Below are 13,401 nucleotides of genomic sequence, written 5' to 3'. Positions count from 1 at the left end.
AAAATACATCAGTGGATCTAGAAAGGTCATGTTAATTAACAAATAACATGAAACTTAGTCAGACAGTCAACTCCCTCACAAACCAACAGTTATGGACCAGTGACGTTAGCAATGATGCAAAACAGCTCCACCCAGTGGAGACTTGTGACAATGACAGGAAGGTTCCTGAAGACACTGGCCCTCCTCCAGTTAGAGTGGGACAGGGACAGGACTGGGACAGTCCCATCTCTAATACACAAAGACAACTCACACTTTCACAGTGTTTCATCTCACAGCAAGAGGACTCATCTCTGAACACACACTGAAGATGTGCTCAGTGTACACAGTGTGTGGCCAGAGGTCAAACCTCTGCTCTACCAGCAGCATCTACTGCAAAGAACCCTGCAGGAGCTCTGCAGCAGTCTGGATCTTATGAAAAACTTTTGCCACTTTCAGCAGAAAACACAACTCAGGATCCTGGAGGAGACGGAGGTAAAGCACTGCCACCCTGAAACGAGTGTCCTACCAGCTGGAGAAAGAGGGAGAGCACTTTGGCCAGACCCTGGACGCTCGAGGCTTTATTCCAGAGGATTGGCCTGTCAGGCAGGTGGGCAGGAGTCATAATGAAGTCTGTGTGTGTCTGTCATTCAGATACTCAGGATTTTTTTCAGTAAGCTGCAGTTACCAGGTTATGCTTTGGCACCATGGAAATTAAAGTAATTAAAGTAATTTCTGTTACTTCGGTCACAAGAAAGACACTGGAAATTTAACAAATGGCTTTATTTGTTACCAGAATGGCAGGAAATCTATCAGTCTATAAAGCAGCTCGACCAGGTGAAAGACAGGTGTGTGCTTTTTACAATGATACAATCTAAGAGAATATTAGTGTTATGTAAACAGAAATAAACATGCAGGCAGGTGTTCTGTCATCAACCTCCAAGACATTTAGAATCATCCATCCATCCATTTTCTATGCCGCTTATCCCTTTCGGGGTCGCGGGGGGGCTGGAGCCTATCTCAGCTGTCAACAGGCGGGAGGCGGGGTACACCCTGGACCGGTCACCAGCCGATCGCAGGGCAACATATATACACAAACAACCATTCACACTCACACTCACACCTAGGGGCAATTTAGAGTCACCAATTAACCTAATGAGCATGTTTTTGGTCTGTGGGAGGAAGCCGGAGTGCCCGGAGATAACCCACGCATGCAGGGGAAGAACATGCAAACTTCACACAGAAAGGCCTGACCCGGGAATCGAACCGGCAACCTTCTTGCTGTGAGGCACGTGCACTACCTGCTGCGCCACCGTGCAACATTTAGAATCATCATGTGGATAATGGCTGCAATACTGCACCATTCCACATGATGGAGGTACAACACAGCTGCAGAAGTGCCTGTAACATATCCAATGGTTTGTTCCTGCTTCATGCTGCTTCAGGGCCACCAGTGAAACTGAGCAAAAATCTGTAATGTCCACATACAGAGCAGGACGTGATGGATGAAGGGTCAGGCAGAGGCAAAACTGAGATTGTTCATTCTTGTTAGTCCTCCATCCAAGAAGATAATCTATCCAAATCCATCCCACCCAGTATTTTAGATGGAATGTCCACTTTCTTTCATCTTTTCCCTCTTTTGTTATCTGCAATCAAATTTGTAAATCCCACATGCAGTGGCGTGTGCTTAGTGAGGATAATTCAACATAATTCTTTGCATGTTACTAATCCAGCAACAGGGTGATTCTCTGTCTCTTTCAAACTACGTCCACCTGTGAGGCTCTGCAGACTCAACCTCTGGTCATTGGTCTTTTCTTCATTTTGGTCTGAATCTCCACCTCAAGCCCTCGCCCTGTTCTGAGCTGCTGGGCTCCATGTCAGGATAAATGATGAGGAAACAAGCATATTTGTCTTGTCATCTTTGTATAAAACTCATCATAAGCCAAGCTATTAGCTTTTTTACAATATTGTGACTAGGGAGGAAAACAGAGAGACTAAAATGTGCTGTGTTAGACATTCTTGTCATACCTAGCCACGGGAAAATGCCTTTTGTTTACTTTCTGCTATGGTGGCAAACCTTACGTAGTCCCTGGGTGGCTACTGCTGGGTGCGCAGGTTACACAGCGGTGCAGCCAGAAAAATGAGCAGATCCAGTCAAAATCCACAATGTTCTGTCACTGCTGTCGCAGCTGGAATATGGGCATCTCTTTCTGATAGCTGTGGTGGGTTTCAACACAACATGAACAAATAACAAGATGCTCAGAGCTGAGAGAAGAGCAGCGGTGCGTCTGTGTCCATATGAGCATATTGCGTCTCCTTACCTCTCCATAGCAGCACTGGTGCCTCCATGGTGTAGCAGATCTCATGTCCAAACTATATTGCCCCATTAATTACCCAATGATAGAGGTACCTGAACACCTCTGCCCCCCTCCTCCATCTCCTTCTCACTCTCTACTCTCTTCTGCTTCTTCCTCGGGTTTCTTCTTCTCCGGGGGGCCTCTGGCAAAACTGTAGTTGTTAATGTGTAGTAATAGAACAGGCAATGTCTGCAGTTTGCATCTTTATTGCTCACTGTGTCAGAGAAGCAGCATGTGAATTTCCCTTGGGGATGCATAAAGTATCTATCTATCTATCTATCTATCTATCTATCTATCTATCTATCTATCTATCTATCTATCTATCTATCTATCTATCTATCTATCTATCTATCTATCTATCTATCTATCTATCTATCTATCTATCTATCTATCTATCTATCTATCTATCCAGAAAGATTCATTCCTATTACATAAAACTGAAGTACTGATTTCACTGATTTCACATTAAATGTAAAATCAGTCTCATAAGTACTTCAGTTGCAGAACCTGACAGAGGTGGTCCAGCTGCAATTTGTTATACATTTTTGACTCGTTCATTATCCCATCAAGCACCAGATCAATACATAAAGCAAAGCTTTTCACTTGCTTCAACACCCCCTTTATTTCCCTCCCTAATTTCTCCAATAAACATTTAATGTGACATTTTCCTGCACGGAGAGCTTGTCATGATTGACAAAGTGTTCTCTTAAAAGGACATAATATCCAACTTTGTTATGATAAAACAGCATAACTACAGCCCAAACATTCACAATGTAGCAGCTTTCAGTCATCCAAGTGGTTTCTATTTGAGTGATTTTCTTTGGTCTCTTACTGTAGTGGTCGTTCAAATGGAGTGCAATGTTGCCCTCTGCTGAACGAACGTGGTTATCAGTCTCAAATATCCTCCTGCTGCGGATCCTCTGAACTGATCATCATGTAATTCAGGCAAAAAACATTTTGCTATTTGGGAAACAGATACAGGCGTGGTCTTTTTTACATTTTGTTGGTCATCAGCATCTTCTTTTGTTAATGTCAGCGCTTCTGTCCTGGTCATTTCTAAGCTTTTCTGCGTAACAGAGGTCACAGCTATTATTGCTCTTCTGCAGTGGTGATTGATTTGGGAAGAGGATTTGGACAAATATTCTTTGCTCAAGTTCACTGTGAGCAAGGAATGACTGGCATGCAGATGATGTAGATCAGGCGTCTCAAACTCATTCCACAAAGGGCTGTGTGGCTGCAGGTTTTTCCTTCAACCAATCAAAAGCACGCAGTCTGACCAATCAGCTGTCTGAAGACTGAGATCAGCTAATGAAATGAGTCAAGTCTGGTGTGCTGCTGCTTGGTTGGAATGAAAACCTTCCACCACTCTGCCCTTTGTGGAATCAGTTTGAGACGCCTGATGTAGATAGACTCACCTCAAATAATAGGAATGTTAAAAGACTTATTTTTAGTGAGACTTTGCATTTTTCACATGTATGATTCAAGTAATAATTCACATAAGTCAGCTTTGTACTTGTATCTGAATATGGCAGCAAGCTGGCCTAGCAGTTCGGGAAAGTGTCTCACAGTTGAAAGTCAAAGGCTCAAAGTCATGTGAAGGATTCTTGGCATGATGATAATGTTTACGTGCCGACTAAATTTATCTCTTGTCAATGCTGTAATTCACTTAAGTAGTTAACAAAAGTTCCTATTAGGTCGTGGTTGTTGATCCTGAGCTTTTAGTTGCTGTTATCACTGGTCAGCATGTTGCAGAGTCCAGAAATATCAGCCACCTCTTCCCAGGCGACTGTGACATCTCAGCTACTTTTTGTTCACTTTTTGTCGCTCTGCTGTGAAGTGGGAATCTTGGTCATCATGATCACATTATTAGCGATGACAGTGGCCGACCCTCCTGAGGCCTTGGAGCTGTGCTGCATGCTGATGATGTCACCGCTACTCTGCTCATGCTCTGCACGACGGAAAATATTTCTCATAGTGGCCTGAGGGAGAAAAGCCAGTAAATTATTTAGTGGATCGATGAGTAAATAACTGAATAAATGAGGACAATGGATGGACAAATGATGGCTGCGGGGAAGGATGGATAGATGGACATGTGGAAGAGAGGAAGGATGTGGTGATGGATGGGATGAAGAAAGGGGAGGAAGAGTAAGAAAAGGACTCCAGAATTACCTGGAAATTATTTGTAACAAAGCAGTAGACGACAGGATCCATACAGCTATTCAAACTGCTGAGAGTGACAGTCAGGTGGTAGACTATCAAATGATGAGGCATATCGGGGTAGAAGTACACCACCACCTACAACACAAACAGATATGAATCTCACATTAAAGCAGCAACATACATTACATTATCGTCTGCTCATCTTGATAATACAGTTCACAAACTTTCCGGCCTCTAAACTCTGAAAACAAAACACTGTACTAGTCCAGATTACGAGCTGAGCATGGATGTGAGTTACGAGCAGCTCGACCAAACCAAATGTTTGTTTCATTTGAAGGATTTCTGGAGAAAAAGAAGCATTTGCTCTCTTTCTGTGACCCTTTATATTTATATTTTGACCGCTTGAGGGTTTACAGGGCTACAAAAAGGTGACAATGACATCTTAAAACAATGTGTCACTCACCTCTCTGATGTGGAAGGGTGTGAAGCAGACAGTGAAGATGATCAGCACTGTGCTCAGCAGCTGGACAGCCCTCCTCCGCCTCTCCCTGAGGAAATACAGTCAAAACCTCTGTGACATCCCATCAGCTGTAAGCCTCCAGTGCTTTCAGTGCTGCAAATGTGAGTCACTTTTTTCCTCAGCCCTCTTGTATAAAAAACTTGTGCTGCCACTTTAAAGTTTTACAAGTTCTTCAGACTCTAATACAAGCAAATAACAGACCAAGAGCAGAATTGTCATGACGTTCTGTCCATCCTTACTGGTATCTATGTACCAAACATTGGTTGTACCTGCTCTGCTGCATCAGGCGGCGGTCGATTAGTGCCCACATGATCCGCAATGTAAAGACCACGATGATGATGAGGGGAAGAAAGAACTCAGTGATGGTGAGAAAGAGGAGCTTTGAGAGGGCTGGGTGCTGGAAAGCAGAGGAAAGGAAGGAGTAGGTGACCACGATGGCAAACAGCCAGACAGAGACACACACACATTTGGCCACACTGGAGTTCCTCCACCGACGGGAGGCTTCAACCTACAAAGACAAAAGACAATTTTTAGATTTGAATTCCCTGTGGTTTTGAAGTCAGGATGAGCGGGTATTCAGCATGTTGTGTGCCCACCTGCACGATGGCAAGATAACGGTCAACACATATGCAGGTCAGAAACAAGATGCTGCAGTACATGTTGACAAAGTAGCTGAAGGTGTGCAGGTATGAGCAGGTGACACAAGTTCCTCCGCTGTAGTAGAGCAGGATGCGGGTCGGCAGAGAGAGATTCACCAAGAGGTCCGTCACTGCCAAGTTGATGGTGTAGGTGACTGATGTGGTCTTTTGCTTGGTGCGGAAGCAGAACACGTAAAGTGCAACTATGTTGAGCACCATGCCCACCTGTGGGAGAGGAGAGGAGGAGTAGGGAGTGTGTACAGTCAAACATAGTCAATACGAGTTCTGAAAGTCATGTAAGAATGTAAGACTGCTTATAACATAAGGCTTCCTGAAAAGATGCCTACCAGGAATATGAGCGAGTTTATGACCATCAGTGCAATCCAAAGGCCATAGAAGTCATTGTAGAGCCCCTCATCTAAATGAGCCAGAAGATATCCTCCCCCGCCACTTGTGCTATTGGGACTGGCTACTACAGGCAGGGCGGAGAATGACGTGTTGATAAAAAGCCAGGACTCAGTGCTGCTGAAGTTCATCATAACGATGATGACGATAATTCAGAAACTGTCAGAAAAAAAAACACACACACACACACACACACACACACACACACACACACAGACAATGTTGTCATACGGTAAACATGTACTTAAAAGTTTAGTCTGGATGCAAACTACAAGATACAGTAGTGAAGGTTGCTACAATGCCCATCTGTTCATGTCCATAACCACTGGTAGCTTTTCAGGGGCTGCAGGCCGCACCAGCATGCATTAGGTGAAAGGGAGACACTGAACACACATTCACACACACATTCACAAAGTGCGAATGGTGGAAACCGTATGCAAACACATGGATAGCATGCAGAGCTAAGGGCTACTCTAACAATCTTTTTTGTTTTAGCCTTAATCTGTCGTACTGAAGCTGATTCACATACGCAGACCTTCACAAACATCCTTCTCCACTCGCTGCCCTGACGTCCACGTTCCCCCCGTCTCTGACCTCTGTGCGGATGTTGCTGTTGGCATGGCCACACTGACAAAACCACTTTAAACCACAATTTGATTTATTTAGAGCAACTATTTATAATTTAACTGTATTTATTTATGCTTACAGCAATGTTCTGTGAGAAGCTGTGAGTGCAGTATGTTTATTTCAAGCAGTTTTTATTGGGGATTAAAAAAATGTTCATAGCACATCTACCTCTTTCTGGCTAAGACATGACCTTTTCATGGCAAAAAAAAAATAACAATAATAAAAATCCTGTGTGGTTTCACCTCATTTGTGGAGCTCAGAGCGTCATGTTGTGCCTGCATACATCAACCCTCATCTGTATGTCCTGTTTGTGTTTATTTACCTCTAAAAAAAGATGCTGAATTCTTTTCATAATTGGGATAAACAGAGTGGATTTGGGTAAACATCATAAATTCTGTGTGTTTGAGTCAGTCTATAAGTTTTCACTGAGTGCAGCACTGAGACTCTTACAACCCCAGTTGCACATTATTGGCAAAATAACAAATCTGACTTATTACACCACAGTACAATACAGGAGGCTCAATCAAATCAAACATTCAACAAGCCAGGAAGAAAGGCACAAGATGAAACATCCACTGCTGATCCTCAAATAACTGCTAAGTGGCCAAAGGTGAAAAGTCAGCTACAGTACGCGCAATCACTACTTACGAGTGCAGACAACAGTTAAAAATATAGATTACTTCAAAGATGAACAAGAAACAGATGCAACATGTCATCTTCAGGGTGTTCTTCACATTTTCACAGCGCGGCCATCATTTCTTACAGTGCGCGAGCAGAATCCTGCTGTTATTACACTTTATGGAATCACACACTCGAGTAGAGTATGTGACCCTCTCCATATGGTGTTTTCAGCTGTGAGGAGGAAACATGGAAACGTGAAGTAGAATCGATCAGGTGTGAACATTATAGACAGCAGAGGGCAGTCATTTACTGCGCAGATACTGTGGAGATCAAATCCACCATCGTTTACAACAAAAAAACAGTCAAAATACATGAGGTTAAGCGTCATATTTTCCATGGAGCATCCCAGTGAGGCTGGCACGCTGCTGTTTTTCTCCATGACAAATGTTGTTTAATTGCTCATGTGAGTCCCAGACTGGAAAGGTTTAAGAAGCCCAACATATTGTGTTGTGTGTGCTCGTGGCTCACAACTAATCTCTCACAGCAAAACAATCATCCAGCTGATGAAAAAGGCTAATGAGAATAACACGCTCAGCTGAGGGTGAGGCATGAATAATGTGATTCATCTGCATTAACAAGACCAGTACAGCCAAAGAACATTAAGAGCACTGAAGGAAATAAATGGATGCTTTCACAGTAACATCCCCTGATATTGTTCAGCTTACTGGAGTAGTTCATCATCATTAACAACACTAACGAGTGTTATGAACATTGCTCTGGAGAAATTGTGTGTTAAACTTCATCTGTTCGCAAACAAATGACAATGACAAGTAATATATTCCAGCGGTGTGTCGCTGAAGCTGATCTTTGGAAAGATGAATGTTGGGCTATCCTGGCCTGCAACCCTGATTCTCGAACAGCTGGGACGCAGTGTAAAACATAAATACAACAGAATGTGATCATTTGCAAATCCTTTTTGACATATGTTCAATTACAAAGAATATATTTGATGTTTGACCACATCAACTTCATTGATTTTTGTAAATATATACTTATTCTGAATTTGGTGACATGATTATATAAAAGATAAAGGAAGACTTAGAAAAGCTGTTGTCATTAAACAGTTCATTTGCACATGATTACGTTCTGTTTTTATTCCTGTTTTACACAGCATCCCAACTTTTTGGGAATCAGACTTGCAACTATCCAAAGCCACATTATCCAAATATAATAAACATCTGGACAATTATTGGATGGATTATGAAGAAATGTTGTAGAAAATATTCACGTCTGCCTCAAAATGAGCTCTATTCGCTTTGACGATCCCTTGAAGAGTTACGTAACACCAGACTGATAATCAGTGATTTTCTGCCCAAGTCTGTTCCACCTCTCACCTCACCTAACATCACTGATGGGTGAGTCAGAATTGTGCTCTGTTGCATCTGTAATCTCACCCAACAGTGACGTCAAGGTGTCCCTGGAGTCCACTTGTGGGCCAACATAACCCCTGGGAGGCTGGGGTGTTGAGTCACTCTGGACTTTTCCTTTAGTAGCATAGTTAAGTCAAACCTACCTGCCTTATTGAAAGTGTAGAGTTGATCATTTGGCCTGCAAAATCAGTTTTGGATAACATGACCAAACCCAAATACATACACATTCTTTAAAAAAAATCTTCGAATGTAGATTTTTCTTTTCATGCAGGCATTTAGTGTTTGGGTTATAATGATTTTTTCTTTTTAATTCAATACGACACAGATATTATTAGACCTGTTCTTATCCTAAACTGCCTTCAGAGGCGCTAATTGAGCATAGATGAAATATTGGAATACCTCTGATTTGAGTCCACGCGGATAATATGATAGCAATCTACTGCGTCACTGTTGCTCTCCTATTGTTGCTCTTCCTCTTCCAACATCAAAGACTGTGGTGATGCAATGACTGTAAAGCGATACTGAGAGGAGAGCAGAGGGCCCAGAGGCAGATCACAAATAACACTGTCCAAATAAATTCCAGCAGCGTGGGAGTCCCGTTTGGGTGGTGTGTGTTTGTGTGTGTAGAAGGTTGTGTTGAACAGAGAAATATATAGAAGGGGAGAAAGACACGCTGGGATGGTGGAATTCAGATCTCACGCTGTCCTGCATCAAATTATAGCTTCACAGAAATCCCCTCAAGGCAAACTGAACATTTTGTTGCTGCTGTAACTCTAATTTTAGTGATACTTGTACTTGTACTTGCAATAAAAGTTCACAGGGGGCCTTTCCATGTACCCTGATTATGTAACATATTACAAATGTGCTCTGGGATGGAGCAGGGCCGCTCTTTAAACACCCCATTTACGGAAAAACTCATTAATGGATGATTTTGCTTGCATAATCAGTGTATTTAATGCAACAATTATGCATTTCTGATATTTTGCACACTGAACTGACTTGTGATAGGGACTAATCATGCCTCTGTTTCAGTGATTTTATACATTTATATGGTTTCTGCTCTTTTTTCAAAACAGTATGCTAACACAGTTCATGACTTACCTCCAGAGAAAAAGAAGAAACCAGTCAAACCAGTAGACTAACTCCAAACTAGTCAAATCTGTCCCTGATGAAGTTGGAGCTTTCCTCATGTCCTAATCCAAACATCCTTGGTCAGCGTCTGACCAAGTGATGCTGGATCTTCTCCAAGTAAGGATGCTTCAGCTTTCAGTGATCCGGGCAGCCTCGCATCATCTCTGAACATCCACTTACATCAGTTGTTGGAGCGGTTCAGCGTTTCAGGGAGAATTGTGTTTCTCTTGTCAGTGTGTCAGTTGTGTGTCTCCTTTCAGATTCTCAAGTCATGCCAGTTGGCTGTAGTAATCAACACACTTCTTCAGATCTGTGCATCAAGAGGCTCCCCTGTCACTTCTGTCACTTTGTCAGCCTGTTTGCTGTTACTCAGTGTATTGTTCTCTTTCTAGATTTCTCAAACATCCTCAGATCTTTCTGCTTCCTTCGGCTGTTGTACGTCTCACTCCTTTCAATTCAATCCTTCTTATTCTCTCCTTCTTTTACTCTCCCTGTTAGCATCATTTTTCCTCTCTCTCTCTCTCTCTCTCTCTCTCTCTCTCTCTCTCTCTCTCTCTCTGCAATGACTCTTTCTTTCTACTTCCCTCCCTCTCACTCTAAATCTTCCCTCAGTTTGGTTTTCAGACAGGAAGTCTTCGTATCTGTTTACATTCTACTGGGACACACACATGCATGCCCATGGCCAGTACTGTATGCACACACACATACACACCAGTGTTAGAACACACGCACAAATGTGTGTACACACCAGACATCCTCAGGCAAGTAGCATCACAAGCATAATTCATACATTAAATATGTGACATACTATGTAGGTCCATTAAGTCCAAACCATTAAATATTATCATGTATTAGACCGAGCCTAAAAGGATTACTGTAAAACACAAATGATAGATGTGCTGCATGTTCCCTCACATAAAATAAAGACAAGAAGAAATAAGTCTGATTTATAGTGTAGCAATTTTTCATTGATATTCTACAAAAACACAACTCCCCCCAAAAACTTGAATGGAAAAAAACAAGTTTAAGTCCAAGAAGTCTTAAGTTTGATTTTACTCTCTCACAGGGCAAGAGGGCACATTCAGATGTGTGCTCCCTGACAGAACAGAGCGCACAGACCTATCAGAGTCTGGTAAAGGCTTCAGCTCCCGCTCATGGAGCTGGAGTTATATTATCTAATCACTGTGAAATACTGAATGTGCTGTACGTTTCATTCCAAGAGACATGAGAGGGAAAATGATCTGAAACATTGGGAAGCGAGCGGAAAGACAGACGCTTTGGGTCAAGTCAAACAAAGAAGCTAGTTAATCTTAATTTAACGTTAATGTGAAAACAGAAACAGAAATTGAATTACAGCCATTTAAAAGGAAAACCCATCATCATCAGTGTATTGCTTATGCATAGTATTTTAATTTTAAAGGCCTTCGGCCCTTAAAACGATGACATTTGCGTCAAATGAAAACACTTTTATTGCAAAAAACATTTTAAAAAGGTATCTTTGAGTAAGAACTCTAAAAGTGGGTGAAGAAAATATGGATCTTTTAATCATTTGGAAAAATCGACTGCGTGTGTCGTTGCCGCTCCCATAAATCTCCTTTTTTTTATTTAGAATAACACACGAGTAAATTAGGTGTCTTCTATCAGAGAGGAGGGATTGGGTCAACTGCAGTCTTATGATAAATGTGAATATGAATGAGGAGTGATATATGGGATGGAACAGGAAGACAAAGACAGACAGCCCTCCGATTCGTGCTAGATTGAAAAAAAACAAAACATTAGCCACAAAAAGATGCGTAAATGCGTCCTGGAACACCTCGTGTTTCTACAAACACGATCGTAAACCTGTAATAAAGTGATAAAATGATTGTGATGCAACACTGGTGCTTTGCTATGACTACTTTCACAATGATATATTAAAAATAAACTCAAAACACAAAATCTTGAACCTGAACAGGCCTTTTCATCTCACTCTGCTGAGCTCCAACAGCTAAACAAATCATAATTAACAAGCGATTTGATGTTCTTTTCATCCTGACACAAAGAGCGACGGAAAGAAAACTGAAGCAGACAACATCATCTTAATGGAGGTAATCACTTCTCTAAAGACAATTAAACTTCTTTCATCCAATTGTATTAAGCATCCACTGGCTGCACTGCACTTCATACTTACACAGGAAGAATGTAAGATCAGGATATTGGGAAATAAAATAAAAATTCTGTTACAATCGGGCTCATTTGCACTGTGGATGTAATCTTAGGAAGGAACAGACGGTTTGACAGGAAACATCAAGATATTCCATCTTAACTTGACAAACCAAACATGAGGGTGAAAATCATTAAATGCTATTTAGGACATACAGGCTATAATTGTTTTGTGTATCACCTAAATATCTGAATCTAAATACACACGCCTGACTAAAAGTTAGATTTCAATGTGAGGCCCAGTCTGTGTCTTTATGGCATGTCTCTGGACCTACGCTCCATCCATCTTGCAGAATGAGACAGGTTTGTGTCTCCTGGTTTCCTGTCTGGGGGATCATCATCGCTCACAGCTTGTCAGCGTTCTTTGGAAAGATCCGGAATAACGGATGTCAGGAGGAGAGCCATGGATCAACCTGTTACTGGCGACGAGCGCAAAGAGACGGCGCAGGATGGGGATGGAGAGGAAAGAAGAGAGGCGGGGGGGGGGAGGTGTGACAAAATTAGATAAAGCAAAGAGAGGAAGACGTAGGAGTACAGTATGTTTGTCTGGATGTACGCATGTAGAAGTGACAGATTATGTGACACGTGTTTGTGTGTGCATATGAAAAGGTGCATAAATGCGTGACTCAGTCCAGCCGAGGGAGCTGGATATCTTTGTTTATGTCAGAAACTGTCCGAATATTGATGATATTCTGCTGTCCTCTCATGGTTTATTTGTCAGGAATTAGGGAAGGGATGATGGAGGATTACCGCTGTCCTGCAGCAAAAGCTCTCTTTTTGATGCTGGTGGTGGTTTTCTTCAATTACCCACCACTTCAAAGTATAGATATCCAAAAAAAAAAGAGACTTTAATGACCCCTGGAGAAATGCGATTTTTACACTGTGATGCTGAGAATGCGGTCTCCAGCTTTTTTTGTCACTTCCTCAATCCTTGACAGTAAACTGTGTTTGTTTCAAGCGGCTCCCTACGTGAGTGCTAACATGCTTCAAGATGGGTCCCGGACAAATCCCGTTTTTGGAATGAATTGATCTCAATTCTTGGAATTAAAAAAACAAAGAAAACACTGATGGGTAAAATAAGGTAGTGCGTTTTTGCTGTGAGCTGATTCTCTATATTGCATCATGTATCCTGCAAAGCCCCGTGTCCTGTCACATCTACACTCTAATCCCCACTGATGATTGTTTAATCAAATGTCACAGTCGAAAGAGCACGAACACACATGCCTACAGAAACTTTGAGATTTTCCTCAGACTTGCTGTTTAATTCACTGTCAGCCTGACAAAATGCAGGTTCACAGTCCTGTCCACACATTTCTGGATGACAAATCCACACA

General features: G+C 42.0%; 1 protein-coding gene across 1 annotated transcript; it reads right to left on the bottom strand.

Annotated features, from left to right (window-relative positions):
- Nucleotides 1-89: 89 nt before the first annotated feature.
- Nucleotides 90-6,187, bottom strand: LOC139333502 (G-protein coupled receptor 20-like). Its single transcript, XM_070965963.1, has 7 exons — nucleotides 5,999-6,187; nucleotides 5,610-5,876; nucleotides 5,283-5,521; nucleotides 4,957-5,041; nucleotides 4,503-4,628; nucleotides 4,149-4,312; nucleotides 90-228 (listed from the first exon to the last, which is right to left on the bottom strand). Exons 1-7 carry the CDS (start codon nucleotides 6,185-6,187, stop codon nucleotides 90-92), a joined length of 1,209 nt encoding a protein of 402 aa, XP_070822064.1.
- Between the last annotated feature and the right edge of the window lie 7,214 nt (nucleotides 6,188-13,401).

Source organism: Chaetodon trifascialis, chromosome 7, assembly GCF_039877785.1.
Source record: "Chaetodon trifascialis isolate fChaTrf1 chromosome 7, fChaTrf1.hap1, whole genome shotgun sequence".
In the NCBI taxonomy this organism is placed as follows: Eukaryota; Metazoa; Chordata; class Actinopteri; order Chaetodontiformes; family Chaetodontidae; genus Chaetodon; species Chaetodon trifascialis.
This window is presented reverse-complemented; position numbering and strand designations above follow the sequence as displayed.

Bases quoted from the DNA above. Each gene is read 5' to 3' on its own strand.
- LOC139333502 (XM_070965963.1), bottom strand. From the start codon at position 6,187: ATGAACTTCAGCAGCACTGAGTCCTGGCTTTTTATCAACACGTCATTC. The intron at 5,877-5,998 runs GTAGGCATCTTT...CCTCTCCCACAG, and splicing joins TAAACTCGCTCATATTCCTG to GTGGGCATGGTGCTCAACAT. The intron at 229-4,148 runs GTGAACAAAAAG...TTTGTGTATTAG, and splicing joins TCACAGCAGAGCGACAAAAA to AGATGGGACTGTCCCAGTCC.